This window comes from Oryzias latipes, chromosome 6 (assembly GCF_002234675.1).
Source record: "Oryzias latipes chromosome 6, ASM223467v1".
In the NCBI taxonomy this organism is placed as follows: Eukaryota; Metazoa; Chordata; class Actinopteri; order Beloniformes; family Adrianichthyidae; genus Oryzias; species Oryzias latipes.
Window position 1 is genome coordinate 15,047,924 of NC_019864.2, and position 19,955 is coordinate 15,067,878.

Consider the following 19,955-nt stretch of genomic DNA (forward strand, 5'->3'; position numbering starts at 1 on the left):
TTACTGTTGTATTTGTTGATGGTTTTTGTTTAAAACTTCAAATTAAATCATGTGTCTAAAATTAATTCTTTCAGATTTTGTTACCTTATTTCATGTGACCATATAAACATTTTTTCTTTCAATTTTTCCTATTTTGGGGCCAAAATAGCCTTGTAGGCTACTCACTACATTATTTCTGTAATTGTTGTGGAGAATTTAATTTTGACCCTTGTTTTTAGGATTAAATAATCTAAAATGTTTCTGATTTTACTCGAGTAGTTAAGAGTAGTTTTAATCTCATTACTTTGACTTTTTTTATTTTTTACTCAATCATCCAGACTTTAGCTTTTTGACTTTTTCCTCATAGGTTAGAATTTTTATTTCAAAATTGTTTTTTTTTTCCAATTTTGACTCTTATCTCATAATGTTGAGTTCAGTTTAAGCAATTTTTAAAGACAGGTCTACTTCTAAATTTAAACTGGCCTTTATTTTCTCATACCTTTTGTGTTGGATGTTAGACTTTATTTTATTCTTAACAATTGTTGGTTAAATTACATTGATTTGTTTTAATTTGATTTAATGACTTATTTCAAACACTAAATGTAGACAATACAAGAAAGAAATCACACAGAAATAATGAAATGCATTGATTAAAAAAACGTGATTAATTAAATATCGTGATCATTAACCGAGGTCAAGTAGAGCTTAAATTTATTGCTTGTAAAGGGAAGAAGTGGGTTTGTATATAATATCAGCCCTACTGAGTCAATTCTTGCTAGCCTTAGTCGGTCAACTTGACAACCCAGAGACGAGACCCGGGCGCAGAGCAGATGTGTAAAACTCTCCTCTTAGCCTCCCTTAGTGTCTGTAACCTTACAGTGACAGACAGCAGTATTATATGATGTTGGTTTCACCCAAAATGAACCCACTCACTGTCATAAGCATACCCTGGACCTTGTTTTAACCCATGGAATAGAGATTGGCCAGCTGAGTGTCCTTCCTCTTAACCCCATCATTTCTGATCACTTTCTGGTAACCTCCCAGTTTTACATTAGAACATGCTACTGCCCCAGTGAATAAGAAACAGCTTAGAAGAACCTTATCTGATCGTTCCGTGTCTGAGTTTAAACCCATAGGTCAACCAATACTTAGTAACATTCTGAGCAAACACTCTGAGACCACATCCCATAGCATCAGTCCTAGTTTAAATTACCAGTTTGTTAATGATGCCTCACAAGCCCTTCCCTCAGGAGTACACTCGATGTTGTGGCCCCCCTGAAACCTAGGTTTGTTAGACAAAACCGAGTAGGTTTAACGCTGAAACCCGTTCTCTTAAACAAGAAACCCGTAAGTTGGAAAGAGAATGGCGCCGCTCCAGTTCAGAGCAGTCTCTAAATACCTGGAAACATAGCCTATTAAATTATAATAAAGCTCTGCGTAGAGGGAGAAGCCAGTACTATTCAACCTTAATATCAGAGAAGGGAAATAATCCAAGATTTCTTTTAAGCACTAATGCTAAATTAACTCGCAGTCAGAGCTCAGTAGAACCACATGTTCCTGTTTCTCTCAGCCCTGATGATTTTCTTACATTTTTCAATAGTAAAATCTAAAATATTATATATAAAGTGAATCAAGTTTTTTTTTTATTTGTTCTGTCCAATAACTGAGCAAATCAGTGCTTGTATCCCCCACATTCTCCACCTCTCTTCCTTTTATTCTCTTCCACCCCCCCCCCTTCCCCTCTCCCTCCCCACACACACTAAATGTAACAAATAAATAAAAAATAATAAAATAACAAAAAGGGGTTTAAACAAATTTGCACTCTGGTTTTTTGAAGGTATATAAGCTCTTTTTCAGATAATAAAACCTGTCCAGCACAAAATGCCTTCAACTCTAATCTGTTTGCTCAGTTATTGGACAGAACAAATAAAAAAAAAAAAACTTGATTCACTTTATATCTAATATTTTAGATTTTACTATTGAAAAATGTAAGAAAATCATCAGGGCTGAGAGAAACAGAAAAATGTGGTTCTACTGAGCTCTGACTGCGAGTTAATTTAGCATTAGTGCTTAAAAGAAATCTTGGATTATTTCCCTTCTCTGATATTAAGGTTGAATAGTACTGGCTTCTCCCTCTACGCAGAGCTTTATTATAATTTAATATTCTATGTTTCCAGGTATTTAGAGACTGCTCTGAACTGGAGCGGCGCCATTCTCTTTCCAACTTACGGGTTTCTTGTTTAAGAGAACGGGTTTCAGCGTTAAATCCGCCCGGCCCACGGTTGGTCCAGGGAGGAGCAAGGCAGGGGCCCGCCGCCCCCGCCCATGAGGGGGGAACCCCGGGGAAAAAAGAGGGCCCTCAAGGGGTGTTATAAATATGGCCCGACCAGACTCGACCATGTTGGAAGTTTGGCGGGGCCCAGCGCTCAGGGGCAAGGACCAGGACCCACCCCCCAGGGACACGAACACCCCCGGCTCAGGTGTAATATGAACCCCCCCACCGTGCGGAGAGAGCACCGCCGGGCCCAGGGAGCCAGCACCCAAGGGACACGGCCGCCATCGCCAAGGGGCCCGCACCCCCCACCAGGGAAGGGGTAGGGGACAGATGGACCCAGGTCCCACCTTCCTTGCAAAATGTGTGTGCGTGTATGTGTGTTTGAAAGGGTGTGTGTGTGCATGTGTGTGTGTTTATGTTGGAATGTATATATTGAAGGGGGAGGGGTGTGTGTACTAAGGGGGGTGCAGTTAAAATTGGCAAGTAGGGCACTAAGGGGACATCTCCTGATTACTCACAGTGATGTCCCCTCACCCTCCCCACCAAGGGGCCCTAAATGTCTAAGGTGCGGTTAAAATTGGCGGGTAGGGTGCCAGGAGGACATCTGCTGCTTGCTGGCAGTGATGTCCAAGCACCCCCCTACCAAGGACCCTACATGTCTAAGGTGCAAATAAAACCGAAAGAGGGGGGGCCCACTCCATACGGCAACCACTGCCAAGTAGCCCCCCCCCAAGGCGCATCGCAGGCTAGACCCCCCACCCCCTCACCCTAATATGAGGTTATATGAGGAAGGGGGTAAGTTGGGGACAGCTGGTAGACTGTCCCCCAGTGGTCAAACAGCCGAGCCCCCCCCCGAGCAGGGCCCCCCGCCAACCCCCCCAGCACAGGCAAAGGGACCACCCCCCCAAGCCAAGCCAGACCACCACCCCACCCCCCCACCACGCACCCCCCACCACGCACCCCCACACCCAAGCCCAGAGGACAACGCAGCACCCCAGCCCGCCCCACCCAGGCGCCGGACCCGACCCCCCGACCAACAGAGCCCCCCCCACCCCCCGCCAGGCACCGGAGGCCCCGACCCCCACCCCGGCCCACGGCAGAAGGGCAAGGAGCAACGACGACCAGGCCCCCCCACCCACAAAGTCATGGAGTTAGTTATGGGAGACCAGAGAGACCGAATTCTTTCAAAGTTACTTGAACCTTGGGCTGACATTTTTTCCAAGCTGATATGATCAAGCAGCAGATTTCTGTGTTGACTTATATTTATATTTTTCTTGCTTTTCCAATTTATTAAAATAGTTTTTTTAGCAATGCAAAGAGTTATGAAAATGATAGAGCCTAATCCTCCTTCTACATCGATGGCACTCATGTCACCAAGCACACAAAGTGACGGTGAAGCTGTGATTGAAACCTTAAGCCAGACTGATAGATCAGCACATACCTGCTGCCAGAGAGCCTGGACAGGCGTGCAGAACCATAGTGCATGCATGTAATTGTCGGGCAGATTACCGTCACAGTGCTGACAAATGTCTGAGTTGCTGAGACCCATCTTGACCATCCTCTGTCCAGTGTAGTAAATTCTGTGTAGAGGTTTGAAATGGATTAGCTGCAGATTTGGACTTTTTGTCAGTTTAAAGGTGTTTAGACAAAGTTCTGACCAAAAGCTTTCATCTGTGCTGATGCTCAAATCCGCATCCCATTTTGTTGTCGGAAGTGAAATATTATTATCTAAATTACATAAAAGTTTGTATATTTTGGAGAGAGTTTTATTCATTGAGAAATTGATCAGAGTGGTAACTACATCTGGTAGCTTTAAATCGTTGTCTCTGTATTTAAACTTTTTAGTAATAATTGATTTAAGTTGCTGATATTCCAAGACGTTATTTATTCCATGTTTGTCTTGAAGTTCCTGGGGAGTTATGAATCTTCTATTAATAATTATGTGCTCTAGTTGTTTTATGCCCCCTGCTTGCCAAGCTGGGAAGTGGATAATTTTTTTGTTTATGAGGATGTCTGGGTTGTTCCAGATGGGTGTCATTTTGCACGGTTGAATTGATGATTTTGATATTTTGAGAAATTCCCACCAGGCTGTTAAAGTGGCATTTATATTAATACTTTTGAAACAATCCTGTTTTTTAACTGTTTGGCTAATAAATGGAAGATCTGATAGGTTGATCTTTCCACATAACGCCTGTTCCAAGTCTAACCATGAGTTGGTTTCTGGATTATTTTTTAACCATTTTAAGATGTATTGTAATCTATTTGCAAGAAAGTAATTGTGGAAGTTAGGTCATTCTAATCCTCCACAGCTTTTTGCAGATTTTAAAGTTTTTAGAATAATTCTTGCAGGTTTATTGTTCCATAAAAAGCTTGATATGGACGAGTCTAATGTTTTGAATCATTTTAATGGCGGTTGTGTGGGAATCATTGAGAAGAGATAATTAACTTTGGGTACGATTTTCAATTTTACTGTGGCTACCTTGCCCATAAGGGACAGAGGCAGGTTGGTCCAGCGTGTTAGATCGTCCTGTATGTTTTTCAGTAATGGGGTGTAGTTTAGCTGCACCAGTTCTGATAGTTTGGGGGGAAAATTGATACCTAGATATTTGATATTTCCTGATTTAACTGGTATTGTGAGTCTTTGCTCCGCATTATTGTTCAGTGGTAATAAAACAGACTTATTCCAATTAATGGAATAGTCTGATATAGAGGAGAATTCATTAATGATTGTTGCCATTTCATTTACAGAATGTAAATTACTTAAAAACAGTAATATGTCATCTGCATAGAGACTAATTTTATGATGGCTGTGTTTGGTTTTAATTCCTTTAATGCTCTCATTCTGTCTTATTGCTGCAGCTAGAGGCTCAATAAATATAGCAAAAAGAGAAGGAGAGAGTGGGCAACCCCGTCTGGTTCCTCTTCCAAGAAAAAACCTGTTGGAAGTCTGTTTATTAGTTCTAACTGATGCATTGGGGTTGTGGTATAATATTTTGATCCAATTGATGAATGATTCTCCAAACCCAAACTTATGGAGGGCAGCAATAAGGAACTTCCAATTTTCTCTATCAAAGGCTTTTTCAGCATCCAGTGATAGTAGAGTCATTTCCTGTTTTTGATGGTGGCAAAGTCTATTATGTTAACGAGTCTGCGGACATTATCATCCGAGTGTCTGCCTTTGATGAATCCAGTTTGATCAAAGTCAATTATGTGAGGAGTGACTTTTTCTATTCTCTGTGCTAGTGCTTTGCAGATAATTTTTACATCTGCATTAATTGAAGAAATGGGGCGATAGCTTGAAGGACTAGTGGGGTCTTTGTCTGGTTTTAGAAGAAGGATAATGTTGGCGGAGTTCATGTTAGGTGGTAGAGATTGGCTTTCATTGATAAATTTTACCGTTTTATAAAATGTTGGTGCCAATTGTTCCCAGAATTCCTTATAAAACTCTGCAGGAAAGCCGTCAGGCCCTGGTGCTTTACCATTAGGCATAAGTAACAGAGCTTCATGAAGCTCAGACAACGAGAGTGGAGAGTCTAAATTTGTGGTTTGATCTTTGTTTAACCTGGGCAGGTTTACATTGTTGAGAAATGAGTTGATGCTTTGTTCTGATGGATTGATCTGTGGAGTGTATAAGTTTTGATAAAAGTCTTTAAACGCATTATTAATTTTTACCGGGTCATGGGTGACATTCCCTGTTTGGTCCATAATAGAAGTGATTGTTGATTTTTCTTTATTAATTTTAAGCTGATTAGCTAGAAATTTGCCAGATTTATTTGGGTTTTCATATCTTTCCAGTCGAAGCCTTTGTATCTGGAATTGTGTTTGTTTATTGATGATGTCATTTAACTGCAGTTTTAAATTTTTCAGGTCGCCCAGTATGTGTTCCTGTGCAGAAGCAGCATAAGCAGTCTCCAGGGTTTTGATTTTATTTTCTAGTTCTAATAAATCTGCTTTCTCTATGCGCTTTTTATGCGTTGAATAAGAGATGATTTTCCCTCTCATGACTGCTTTTGCTGTTTCCCAAAGAACACTTGGTGATATTTCAGAAGTATTGTTGAAGTCTAAGAAGGTTGCCCACTCTTTTTTAAAGAATTCAATAAATTCCTGGTCTTTTAACAGAGATGTATTAAACCTCCAGATTAAACCCGAGGGTGTGGGTACTTCCCTTGAAATAGTAACAGAAACTGGTGCATGGTCACTGATAATAATTGGATGAATTTTGGAACTTTTAATTTCTTTCAAAAGGGAGTTACTGACTAATAAATAATCTAAACGAGAGTGTGAATGGTGAACTGGAGAAAAAAAGGTGAACCCCTTAGCGTTTGAATGACATGAGCGCCAAGCGTCGCAGAGACCCAGGTCATTCATGTACTGCTGTAGGATACATGCAGAGCGCCATGTACGCTGGTTTGCTGCCGTGCTGAGTCTGTCAAGTTCAGGGTCCAAAACAAGGTTGACGTCTCCTCCTATAATGATTGTGGAGTCAGAGTGAACTGAGAGTGAGGTGAAGAATCTGTGAAAGAAGGAAGAGTCGTCAACATTCGGGCCATAGACACTCGCTATACAAAAGTCCTTATTCTGAATGGATATATTAATGATTACAAATCTGCCTTCTGGGTCAGTAACTGTATCCTTATGAGTAAATGTAACATTTTTATTAATCAAAACTGCAACCCCTCTTTGTTTGGAGTTGAAACCGGCAGAATACATAACTGGATACTGGGAACAGCACAGGAGATGACAGCTGATAAAGATAAATGGGTTTCCTGCAGTAAAGCTATATCTGCTTTAAGATCATTCAGGTTATTTAACACTTTCAATCTCTTTGGCCCAGAACCAAGTCCACGCACATTCCAGCTAACGATGTTAAGACTGTTCATAGCTGTTCTAACCGGGAGAGTGCAAGGCTAAATAGTGCGTGTGCCCGTCCGTGTGCGCGTGCACGCTGTGCGTTCCTGCTACACTGACAAGCGCTGTACGTTGTGGGTGAACGTGTCTTAGCTGTGAGTTGCATGTTGCGTGCGTCCTGTGTGAGCCTAAGTGAGGTTTTTGCAGTTTATCAACGTGGGTGTGCGGGATCGCGTGTGCATGCTCTTATGCGCGCTAGTATGCGCGCGCGCCCGTTCCGTGCATAAATAAATACTCGCCGTGGTTGCGTTGACTTTACCTGATTCACATATGAGGACATGGGAAGGGGGGGGGGGGCAAGAGAAAAGAGAGAGGAAAAGAGAAAGAACAAAAACAAAAACAACGAAACAACAACAGAAACATGAATGTGAGAGAAAGAAAAGACAGTTTTCCTGAGAGGTGTGGATTATTGATGATCCGATTATTTCCTATTCAATTAAATAAGTTTGCGGGTTTCTTCTGGGCAGCGCAGATGTCAGCGCGCCTCTGAAAGCCTTCAGCACAGCCAGGGTGTTACCTCTGGGTCCCGGAACAGCTTGCCGTTCACAAAAAGTTTATCAACGGCAACCACCGCGCGGGCTCCAGCAGACAGGTGCTTCCTCCTCAGCGGGAAGAGGATTTTCCGCCGGCGGAGGATCTCGCCTGGAAACTGATCATTCACGCTATAATGTGTGCCTTTCAGTTCTCGTCCTCTGCTTTTTACCTGCTCCTTTTGTTTATAATGTTCAAATTTAGCAACAATAGGACGGGGACGCTGATTGTCCGGCCTTTTTCCTCCGAGCCGGTGAACCCTGTGGAAGGAGATCTTCTGGACTTCTTCCTTGGGGAGCTTCAGGTGGACCTCTATGAAGGACTTAACAATGTTCTCCGGGACTTCTCCTGCCTCTTCTGGAATCCCTGCGATCACAAGATTGTCCCTCATGCTCCTCGCCTGAAGATCCAGGAGGGTTTCTTTGATGGATCGGTTTTCCTCAGAAAGACGGGCGGTGTCGTTGCCCAGGGTCTTCACGGTCTCTCTGAGGGCCTGGTTCTCTGCTGCGAGCTCCTGCACCTGCTGTTGGCTGAACTCCAGAGACTCTCGCAGACCTTGGAATTCCTTATGGAGGATCTCCAGCAGATTTAAACGGCAATCAAGGCTGGAGAGCTTTTTATCAATTGAATCCACGATATCACTCATGTTGCTGCCTGGGGAGGAGGCAGCCCCCGGGGAGTCTTCGGGACGGTTGCGTTTGGTGGACGGAGTGGCGGTGTTGGATTTCCTCATGAGGCAGGTATTGAAACACTCGTCGATGTAATTCTCCAGATCCTCCAGGTCCTCCAGGTCATCCAGGCTGGCAAATGCTTGACAAACTTTTTCAGATTTTTATTTTTTAACTTTCTGGATTATTTTAATATGGCGGTGTAATGAAATAAATCAAAAATGTTTGTTCACAACTTACGCGCCGCCAAGTAAACTCACCACACTCCTCTCGTCGGCTCTCGCGATACTACAGCATCACGTTAGACTGCTTCACTGCCATGGATCAAGCCGAAATAACATCAAGTATTACGTCCTCCAAATCCTCAACTTGTCTGTTAGACCCAATTACCACCAGGCTTTTTAAAGAAACCTCCCCCATAATTAATGATTCCATATTAACGATAATAAATACCTCTCTGGAAACGGGTTACGTGCCACAGTCTTTTAAATATGCAGTTGTTAAACCTCTTCTGAAAAAGCCCAGTTTAGATCCTAGCAACTTGGCCAACTATACACCAATATCAAACTTCCCCTTTATTTCAGAAATCCCAGAAATGGTTGTAGTTAAGCAGCTCTAGCGCCACCTACAGGACAATAGCCACTTTGAAGATTTTCGGTCGGGATTTAGACCCCACCACAGCACGGAAACTGTCCTAGTTAGTCTCTAATGACTTATTACTGGCCTCAGAAAAGAGACTACTTTCTATCCTGGTCCTGTTAGACATCAGTGTAGCCTTTGACACTATCGACCACCGTATTTTGTTCCAAAGGTTACAGCATTACATCAGGATCAGAGGATCTGCCCTCCAGTGGTTTGAATCCTATTTATCCAATAAGGTCTTACATGGTATGGCCACATCCTATATCAAAGACCTCATAGTCCCTTGCCATCCAAACAGAACACTTCTAAGCAAAATGCAGGACTCCTTGTGGTTCTTAGAATTAGTAAAAGTACGGTTGGAGGTAGAGCATTTAGCCACCAAGCTCCTGTTTTATGGAATAAGCTCCCAGCTCATGTAAGAGAGGTCGACACAGTTTCTACATTCAAAGTTAGACTTAAAACATTCCTATTTGGACAGGCTTATTGTCAGACTAGCTAGTGTTCAGAGAACATTTACCTTACTGTTAATTTGTTTAAATTAAATTGAACAACAACAATAAAGTTGTTAGTAGGCTACTAGAACTTTGAAGCTGTGGAAACTATGGTGCACTGGGGTTCTGTCCTCTTTTCTCATATACTTCTACTCTACTTCTTTCCTCTATTCTTGACCATTATCATTTAGTTCTCCGTCCCTCTGTTTGGTGCAGTGTGATTCATGTACTGTCCCTCTTTCCCACTCCCCAGGAAATTCCATTTGGCTCATCCGTGCTCCTGTACCTGCCCGTGTACCTCGTCTCTGGCTTCCCTCTACCACTGCTTCTACACCTGGCTGTGGGTCCTATCTCCGGCTCGTCTCGCGCCCCCAGCCGTCCCCCAACCTCATCTGGATGAAGATCATTTGCTGGACTTTAAATATGTAGTTGTAGAGTTACATAAGTTAATTCTTCTCTATGAGTTCTGGTACATCGCCTGTCCGTTCTGGGGGAGGATCTCTTCTTCATGTAGACACCCCTGAGGTTTCTTTGTTTTTTCCGGAATCCATTTTTTTAGGAGTTTTTCCTCACCGCGAAGAAGGGTCTAAGGGCAGGGATGTCCAGTTTAGTTTAGTATTATCCTATTGAATTCTATGCATTTATGATCCTTTTTGATTGTATGTTTACCTTACAATTAGCGGTATGAAGCCCACTTAGACAACTGTTGTTGTGAATTTGGGCTATACAAATAAAATTGAATTGAATTGAATTTTATAGTTTCATAATCTGGTTCTGATTATACTAAGAGAAAATTGGGGAATTTTACTTTTTTATATATTTTTTAATTTAATATACTGTACCCAATTTGTATTTTGTTTTAATATAAATAAATAAAATTAATCACCAGTGTCTACAAACTCTGTCTGATACTTAAAAGGTAGGTGTAAAATAAAATAAAAATTTTGTTACCAAACTTTTCATTCTTTCTTTTTGTGTGTTAATTAGGCCTGCACTATAAATAGCACATTTATCATTATTGAAATATCAAGCTGTGCAATACGCATATTGCAAAAGACGGCGAAATTGCAATAAATCGTGACCTTAAATGCGCTAAAACAATCTTATGGTAGCGAATCACATAAATCCATTCATGCACTTTACCAATCCGATGGAGCCCATTTATGTTAGATGCTGACCTCCAATGTGGTCATCTGGAGTATAATTTTAGTTATGTTGACTCTTATTTAAATTAAACTGTTGCAATGAAATGGAAATTATGTTTTTGGTTGTTTTGCTGTTTGTTCATGTATCGCAAGTTATATCGTCATTGCAATAATAATCACTATCGCGCATCGCAGGTTTTTCTCATATCGCTAGTGTTTATCTAAGGGCAATATTTAGGAAGGAACTGACTGGATCTCTGTGGTATTGTCGGCCAGGTGAGTCATTTTCCTTCAGTAAAATGATTCAAAGAATAATGAAAGTCTAATTAGGTTGACCTTTTTTGTGAATGCAGAGCATTTGGGTTTGTTTTAAAGCACCACATTTTATGAAATGAAGGTTCCCAAGAAATTTGATTTTTAATCAACCTTTAACTAAAAAAGTAAAACTCATTAAAATCAGTAAGTTAAATTCTAAAAACAAACTTCCTGCAAAAGAAAAACAAATGAGGCAACATGAACTATTTAATGTTTATTAGGATAAGACCAAATAATACAAAAATAATACACAAAAATGTTTTCCTCGTTCACACCACCCATAAAGACACACCCCTTCATGATAAATATGTCCTTTTAACGGCTCTATATTCTAATTATAGTATTGTACATGATAATACATTTCATACAACAATCAGTAGAAGTGAGAGCATGGGTTTGATTATGGGAAATGGCTTCGATTGAGCAACATAAATATGCACAGTCCACTGTTCCTACAGTGCAGCTGACATTTCCATAACATGAACTGTAGGTGCATTTCTGCAGGAACGTCACACTTTACTACACAAACAAAAAAAAAAGTTGTTTTCCTCATCTTTGTGCAGTTCTTCACACTTTATTTAGAGAAAGAATCTGCTGTGCATTTTCTCACAGACGAGCAAAAGGTGCAGTGCTGCTTACAGGAAAAGACACCAAATGCCATGAATATCTGCTGGTGAAAATGTTTGCAACTTTCAAATTTGTACTACTGTGCTCTAGCTTCACGACGAGAGGGTGCTTTTGTTTTCAGAACACCCCATTTTATAAGTGTTCATTTTTATCCGAGCTTGTTTTAGGCTAATATCCGACTCCGTTTTATTTGGATATTTAGAAACTAGTATTGCTGAACTGTAAACTGTGATTTAGTTTGCATTGAAAGGTGAATAGTTTCTCAAGGAAAATCCTCTGAAAGGACTACAGCTATGGAAAGACACAAATGACCCATCCACACACATATCATTTCAATGAACAGAGAAAAAAAACCGAGGTTTTGTCAAAAATCAAAGAAAACACAAAAAGTCAAACAAACAGCTTACTGAATACCACACTGCCACAATCAGACGAGACAAATCACAATTTTTTTTAAAATAAAGAGCATTCAGATACATATCTTAACATCGTTTTCAAATCTAATACTGTGTTATACTGTAATTACCATCTACTGAAAGCGGAAGAAGTTCTTGAAGAGACTTGCAAATACACAAGGCAAAAACCCCTCCGGGTAAACCAACTCTTGACTCAAACACACCAGAGACTCACCAGGGCTACACATATTCTCCAGTTTAGTTTTACTCCCAAAAGAAATGACCGCTTTGAGTTTATTTAATATTCTATTCTTTTTTTTATTACACAGATTCATGGAATAACACCAACAGTCACAACATGACAAAGTACTGCGCGGCCCGGAGTTCACATCTCCAGAATCGTGTGGTCACTGAAGCATTTACACGTAGGGGTAACGTGGGAGACAGACATCCATTACTCCATATGATGATAGGACCACCACCAACAAATGTTACTATATTAAATTGATTTCCATTTTGCACACATTTAGATTTTCTTACCCCGTTTACTTCTATAATGCAGATTTAAAATGTTTTGTATGCTAATCTGTAAATTGTGCATGTTCAGTTCAAATAGTAATGAAAAACCAAATGAGGAAATAGACAAAAGCCAGACATGTTGATGCTTTAAAACAGCCTAACTTTCCTGAGAATGTTAGAGAAAAAATCGTTTGGTAGAAACAAGTCGCCAATCAAAAAGCTCTGACTTTAAACACTTTTCCAAAAAATGTTCAATTGAATATTAAAGAATCTAAAAATGCAAATGGCCTGAGTACATGTAATTGAAATTAAGATGTAATAAGGGTTAACGTTATTTGCCTTTTTGTGTCAAATAAAGTGGTGCAAAAATATGAATTCCTGAATTCTGCACATGAAACCGACAAGGACTGAAATTAGTAGAAAATTTATCATATATCTAAATTAAATTAAAGTCCCATTAGTTGTCACAAACCGAGGTGTGTGAAATTTGTTATCTGAATTTGACCCCTCCCCTGGGAAAGCGTGGGCTGCACACACAGCTGCATTCAGGAACCATTTGGGGGTTTAACCCGCCATATCCAACCCCGTAATGCTGAGTGTCTAGCTGAGAGGCACTGGGTCCCATTTTTAGAGACTTCGATGTGGATTTGAACTCCTGACCTTCTAGTCTCAGGCGGACACTCTACCATAAAGCCACTGGTGGCATTAATGTGAAACCTTATGTCCCCCACAAAACCTTTTTATAAAGTGTTAGTTGGGGTATAAAGCAAGCTGTTGTGTCCATTTTTGTGCCTTTAGTTGATAGTAGACCAAGACTTTAATTGTTATGCTAAGCTAAGATAACACTGATAGTCAATGCAATTATTCCCAATGAACTCCTGGCAAAAAGACAAATTGTTATTTACCAAATATAAAATCAACCCTAATAGAATGCTTGACATGTTGTGACTTTTTAATGGCCTCTGCAGAAACATTTAGCATTTTTGAAAAGTGGAAAATGTCAGAGCTTAGCCGAGATCAAATGCTTTAAGCTGCCATGTGACACACACACAGAGACCAGCTTAAAGCAAAAACTAATACAAAAAAAGGTTGATTTGATAGTGAAATGTCTGACATAGTCTCTCAAAAATCCATTTCTGACTCATTCTCTTCCACGATTTCCCATTAAAACTGAACAATGAAGGGCACCTAATTGTGAATTGTTTTTTAATTTGATCTCTTTTTAGCTCTCCCACTTTGCTGCTCGGCCCTCTTTGCGTGTCCTACATTGGGTCGTCATAGTTGTAGGTGGGAGCTGCTGAGTACTGGTTCTGCTGTATGGCTCCCTGTGCGGCTCCCATGGCGGCCTGCTGAGCTGCCTGTTGGACGTGGGGGTTCTTCCAGGCCCCCGAGGTCCACTCCTCCTGGGCTTTACCCAAGCTGCCCCCACTGCCACGGTAAAAGTTGTGAACCTGCACAGCAACAGCGCAAGAGACTGATCAGAGACTGAAAAATGAGAGCAAACAGTGTTGAATATAAAAATGAATCTTAATATTGTGCTAGAATTTTCTGGCTCCTCTTTTCAGTTTTCCAGCATGACTTTTGGTGAGCTTTGCTTTTATAAACAAGAAAACGTCTTAATGATTAAAATTCATACCCTTTACTCACGTTAGTTTGATTTAATAACTCTGTGAAGGAAATTGTTTTATTGTTATCATTGTTTAAATGTAATTGGTTAATTGTATTTTAAATGTTAACTCAGATTGACCTTTTTACCTTTTTAGAAAACAGTTTTGTGTTTGTTCATCTGCTTCTCATCCCCAGCTAGGAGGAGGGGGTTTTACTACACACTGTCCTGAGCTGATAAGAAATACTGTTTGAACTGAGAATCCTCCCAAATAGATCATTATATGACACCCCCCTAATGAACTTTTCTCTTTGTTAGGAAATTGTAACCTCCTACTTGTGTTCTTAATAAAAGGTGCATGGGAGAAGCAGTCCTTTGAGAGGAGAAGGGTGGTGGACGTCTTCAGTCACATTTGGTTTTCTCCCTTGTGCATAAGAAACTTGATTCTTGTTGTGGTTGTTTGTTTCTTACTGTGTTTTTATTTAATGTCTAGATTAATTTTTCTGACAATCTCTTTGAAAATGTTAACTTTAAGTCAACATCCACCAAGAAAAGTATCTTATTATTATTATTATGAAACCAAAATAATGATTTTCAATGTTTATTTTTATGTTTATGAATATGATGATGATGTTTATTTTAGGCGTTACATACAAAAAATGCAACTGTGTATTTGCTTTTTTGTTTGTGAACCAAAATAGCAAAACCAATTTTAGCCTATTAAGGAATTTTCAACAGTTTTAACCATCACAAATATCCGTTCTTTTCAAGCCCTTACTTTTTTTCATTTAATATTACTTTCTTATTCTTGTTTTATTTGCATTTCCACACTCTTGTGGGCATTCACTAAAGGTTTTTATGTTCAGTTTATGACATTATCACAGCACATCCCAGAAAAGATCAAAGTCTGAGAACTTTGAATGCTTTCAAAGCCCTGCTTCTGCTCAGTTGGATATCAAGGAAACTCTGGCTGTAAGGTGTGCATCTGTGGTCTGTGTCAAACGCACACACACACACACACCATGTGAAAATCACACATTTAAAAAATTGAAAATCACAATTATTTTTTCGGCCCACACATCTATTAATAAATAGACAAAAATAAAGCCTGCTGTCGTTTTACCTCATTAAATTAGCTCTGCGATGATTGTTTTTGCTTAAAATATTACTACACACTGTATACCATCACTGTTTAGACATTATTTTAAACACACCAGCTTAAGTTCAATAGCATAGATTTAATAAAATGGACTTTACACATCTTTTTTGATGGTGATCTCTTGATACAAATGTCATGGAAAAGGAAACAACAGTTTTTTTACTCCGGTAGCTTTCAACTTTCAAATAACAGGTTCTTTACTACCCTGCTTGATATAAAGCTAAAGTTTAGGAAAATACTTAAACATCTCAAATTCACTTTGGTCAGAAAAAACAGATCCATCTAGAACAGGAAGTGGAAGCACAGGAGTCACCTTTGTGAGGACGATGACGGAGAGCGCAGCCACCGCAGTGAACATGACGGTTGGAATCAGCATGACTACAGCTGAGCCGATGTTGGTGCTGAAAAAGGTGATGGTGGCCAGCCAGCCGCTGAGGAGGACACCAGGGCAGACAATACAGTCGAGTTACACATGAGCTTAAGAGCTAGCACTGTTCTGCACAGGCGTGTCATTGAGTCTAAAGACCTGCTCCAACGAAAATCGTGTTTTTAGGGTTCTTAACATGTTCTTTTGTCGTTTTTCTGATGATGGAGGATATATAAATAAAGAAAATTTAGATTTATATAGCATTACTTAGTATTTCTTTATCCAAGTCGTTGTGAATCAGAGGCAAACAAAAAATGAGGTTGGAAAAAGGTTGTAGCTGTGACATAGAACCCAAACGCCATGCTACAAGCTCCCTGCTCCGCTCGATTCTGATGCATCCACTTGTAGACGGCTAGATCTCTGTTTGCCAGCTGCCAAACAGAGATGGCTTATTGCTCGCCATTATTGTTGGACCGGTAATGTTAGGTTGGGGTTGTGGGTAGCACATAAACGAAGTCCTGCCGCTCTACAGAAACTATGTCCTACTGTCCACATGTTTTTTTTATTTAGGCAATTACAGTTATTTGAGTGTTCATGTGCAAAAGGTTATCATGGTGTTATAAACCAAACTCGACCCCTGAAGGATTTTAGACTGATGTGTATGTCAGCAGAGGCTCTTACCACACTCCCCATCCCGGAATGCCAACAGCTTGGATAATACTGATCACCACCTGAGCCATAAAGACGAAGAAGAAGGCCATAAAGTTGAAGGAGCTGTCGGTCCTGCACAGGGAGAGATTCATGGCTGTAATAACAGTTGTGAGTCAGCAGGTAGACGTTTGTGTGTTGTGACGGCTCACACAGCTGCTTACTTAAAGGCCTTGTAGATGGGCCTAAACCAACAGACATAGGAGCAAGGAGTGAAGAGTATCAGCCACAAGATGGCCATCCCAAAGTTTGTAGCTCCGCCTCCTCCACACATCCAAGCCAGGCAGCCAATCAGGTTAACAGCTAGTGTGGCAGTGTTCACTGTGGACAAGAAGAAAACAGGAGATTAAATGGAACACGGTGTTGCAGTGACACATCATGTGCCCACGTGGTGTTTTTTTCATTTATTTATTTAGTTGTTCTTTCAGTCTTTTTGTTCTTATAACGGTTGTTTGGTGTGTATTTGTGTATATTTATTTTTCTTGTTTTAATTTACTTTTTCGTTCTTCTGTTCTTTTATAATGTTGCACAGTTAAACCTGAAGGTCAGTTGCTTGACTGTCATCTTTGCTATTTGGATGTCTTTTTTGCTGCTGCAGACAAAAGAATTTCCCCATCGTGGGATGAATAAAGTCTTATCTTATCTTATTTTAAATTATATCCTAACTAATGAATACTTTAACTTGACTGTGGGTCATTCCATACAATCTCATCTGCAGGTTTGGGGTTTTAGGCAACAATTAAATTAAGAATATAAATGTCATAATTCCAGTGACCATGAATTTAGTGCGTTCTTGAACACGTATTTAGGGCGTGGTGGACAAACAACGAGAGGCTTCTTCTTTTTTGTGTTTTGCTACTGTTTACTAGCACATGTCCATCTGCATTTGAAAGAAATGTCAAAGTGGTGCAATTTCTTTCAATTTAATACACAATGCTAATGTTTCAATTTGAAAATAAGCTGTTCGACCTTGAAAAGTAATAAAGAAAAATGTGATACAACAGCAAAAAATATGTTCAGTAAAAGAGGCTCATCAAAACACTTTTGAGACCTCAGCGTGTTCTAGTTTGTTTCTCAAGGATTTAAAGTCCCAATCCAATCATCTTTTGATCTACAGTGAAAGTGTTTCCAGCAGTCTGTTAATTATGATTCTGCTGTTTTTAGCCTAAATCTTAAAGTCTGTGTTGTTTTCTAGGACATAGTTTCTGTAGAATGGCAGGAGTTCATTAGAAATTCACCTCTGAGTTGTAGGTGGGACTGTTGTCACAGTGTAGGCCAGACCCCCCTTCCCATCATCCATCTGTTTACATGCTGCCCCGCTAACAGCCCCTCATCCACCCAAGTTAACATTAGCGGTGCAACAAAAATAGCGACAAATATTGGAGCTATCCAGCCGTACGGTTTGAGTCAGATTCCAGCTCAGACAAGCAAAATGAAGACGTAATTGGATCTATTTGTCTGTAGAATGCATCAGAATGGAGCAGAGCAGGAAGCTTGTGGCCTGATGTTGCAACTTCTAAGTCACAGCCACAAGATTTTTTAAATCTGATCTTTGCATCCAAAGAACAAATACTTAGAAATGCCATTTTAATCTTAATTTTCTTTATAGGCCTATATGTCCTCTGTCATCCGACAAATGCAACAAAAGCGCAATTTTCATCAGAGTGGGTTTTTAAACTAACAAACGAAAAAGGAACACAGTGTGAGTTCCTTTATACTCCACGTTGCATTAAACTGCACACACAATGCTTCCTTCTGCAGGTGCACTCACAGATCCATAGGTAGTAGATCCTCTTGCACATGGTGCGCTGGTGGTCTGGGATTTCATTGAAGTCTTGGTAAAAGCACGGCTTGAGGGGGATGAACCGAGGCAGGGGAGGAAAGTTGTTTTCTATAACAAAAGTGACACATACCAAACTCATCAGGACTGCTGGATGAGAGCAAGTTCTTTCACAGCTGGGTTTGTTCAAAATAGGATCTTACCAGCCATAATTACAGCTCAGTGTTGTCCTCCAAACAGGTACACAGATTCCAGACTCGGCTGCCCTAAAAACCAAACTGTGAGAAGAGAGCTGACTCAATAGATGAAGCACCACTAAAGCACCCCCATCGTGCAGGCCAGCCCACCTCGGGCCTTACAGACAGCCTGTTCAAAGTACAATGCAAAAGAGAAAACCATCTATGATATTAATAAAGCTGTCACCAACACTTTGTGAATCCATGCAGGTTTAAAAGAAATAAATCAAGTATTTTGTGGTTGTCATGGAAGTCCAGAGAGCTCACAGGACAAGATGTGGCCTTGTCGTGATCCCTCAAATTAACTTACACCCACGGGCACAGAACCATCGACAGCAATGGGATAAAAACGGTTTACATCAAGCTTGTTTAATTCTGCATCGTTTTCTAACATCCAAAATCCTCCATCTGTGGCTTTAGCAGGTTCTTTGAGTGCGTGCATCATGGTGGACAACTACTGCTAGGAGTGTGAAGGGCATCTTTGTGGCACGCGTAAAAAAGCTCTGGCCAACCCCAAAAAACGCGCGCGCGGATGGTGGGTCATTTCGCGCATCACGATGCTCCGTTTGTCTGAAATGTCCGGATGTTTCGGCGGGTGGAGGTGATGCAACGGGACGCTGAGCATCGTCGTGATGGCAGGCGGGTCGAGAAGCGTCCTTCAGACTCCATCGTTGCTTCTTCACATTCCGACGACGCCCAGGTCCGTCAGAGCTAACGCGAGTGACGGGAAACGGCCCCGTTCACCGATTTACCTCGTTTGTTAAGCGGGCACGGAATGAATGAAAATGCCGCGCATGATCGCAGCGCCTTACCTCCAGAAAAATGTCGCTGTCCTTCCGCTCGCCTAAATCACATCCTATATTCGGATTTAAATGTAAACCATGCCCTTGGATATGGCCGAATCCAGCGCGTGGGGAGCTGAAATATCCGCCGTTTTATCTTCAATTGATGGGTTTGGGAGTCAGCGGTGGTCACGTGACGCAGATTTTTTTTCTTTACGCCAGCTTTACGCACGTACCCCCACCCCATCACCAACACCACGACCCCTGATTTTGTTGCTGACCGAGACCGACCTATCAAAATACATCATCTTTCTACAAGCCCCGCCCCCTAAGGTTATTATCACTCCATCAAAACAATGGAAATATTTTTTTAATCTGATGGATTGGCTCAGTTATTCTTAATTTTAGATCGATTTAGAATGGGTTTTTATTTATTTATTTTATTTATTGTGTTTATTTACTTGTTCATTAATGAATTAGACATTCATTAGACATTTAAAAAAATATTTTTTTTATTGAATATCATATTTTATACAAACCCCACGACTGATAGAATTTGAGGAAATACATTTTCTCTCGTTTTGTTTACATTCCAATTTAAATTTCTTTTTCTTTTTTTTAAGTAAAAGTTACTCTCCCTAAAATGGAGTAAAACTATGAAAAGAGTTTGCATGAGTTGAATACTTGTGTTAGAGTTATGTAATTTTCATTTTCTTACACGCTATTATCCCCATAATATGATTGTCTCTTTTTTTTATTAAAAATAAATAAAGAAATAAGTGATCCTGTAAACATCAGAATCCGATGTCCCATAAGATTTTA

At 40.4% G+C, this 19,955-nt stretch overlaps 1 protein-coding gene across 2 annotated transcripts; it reads right to left on the minus strand.

Annotated features, from left to right (window-relative positions):
• Nucleotides 1-11,153: 11,153 nt before the first annotated feature.
• On the minus strand, nucleotides 11,154-19,341 carry LOC101171075 (secretory carrier-associated membrane protein 5). Of its 2 annotated transcripts, none has more exons than XM_004069564.3 (7): nucleotides 19,164-19,341; nucleotides 18,319-18,393; nucleotides 18,107-18,226; nucleotides 16,500-16,656; nucleotides 16,309-16,410; nucleotides 15,574-15,691; nucleotides 11,154-13,946 (listed from the first exon to the last, which is right to left on the minus strand). In XM_004069564.3, the coding sequence occupies exons 2-7, from the start codon at nucleotides 18,323-18,325 to the stop codon at nucleotides 13,758-13,760; spliced, it is 693 nt and encodes a 230-aa protein (XP_004069612.1). In that variant the 5' UTR covers nucleotides 18,326-18,393; nucleotides 19,164-19,341; the 3' UTR covers nucleotides 11,154-13,757. The 2 variants fall into 2 exon arrangements, with proteins under 2 accessions (XP_004069612.1, XP_020559601.1); XM_020703942.2 differs by lacking the exon at nucleotides 19,164-19,341 and adding an exon at nucleotides 18,662-19,005.
• Between the last annotated feature and the right edge of the window lie 614 nt (nucleotides 19,342-19,955).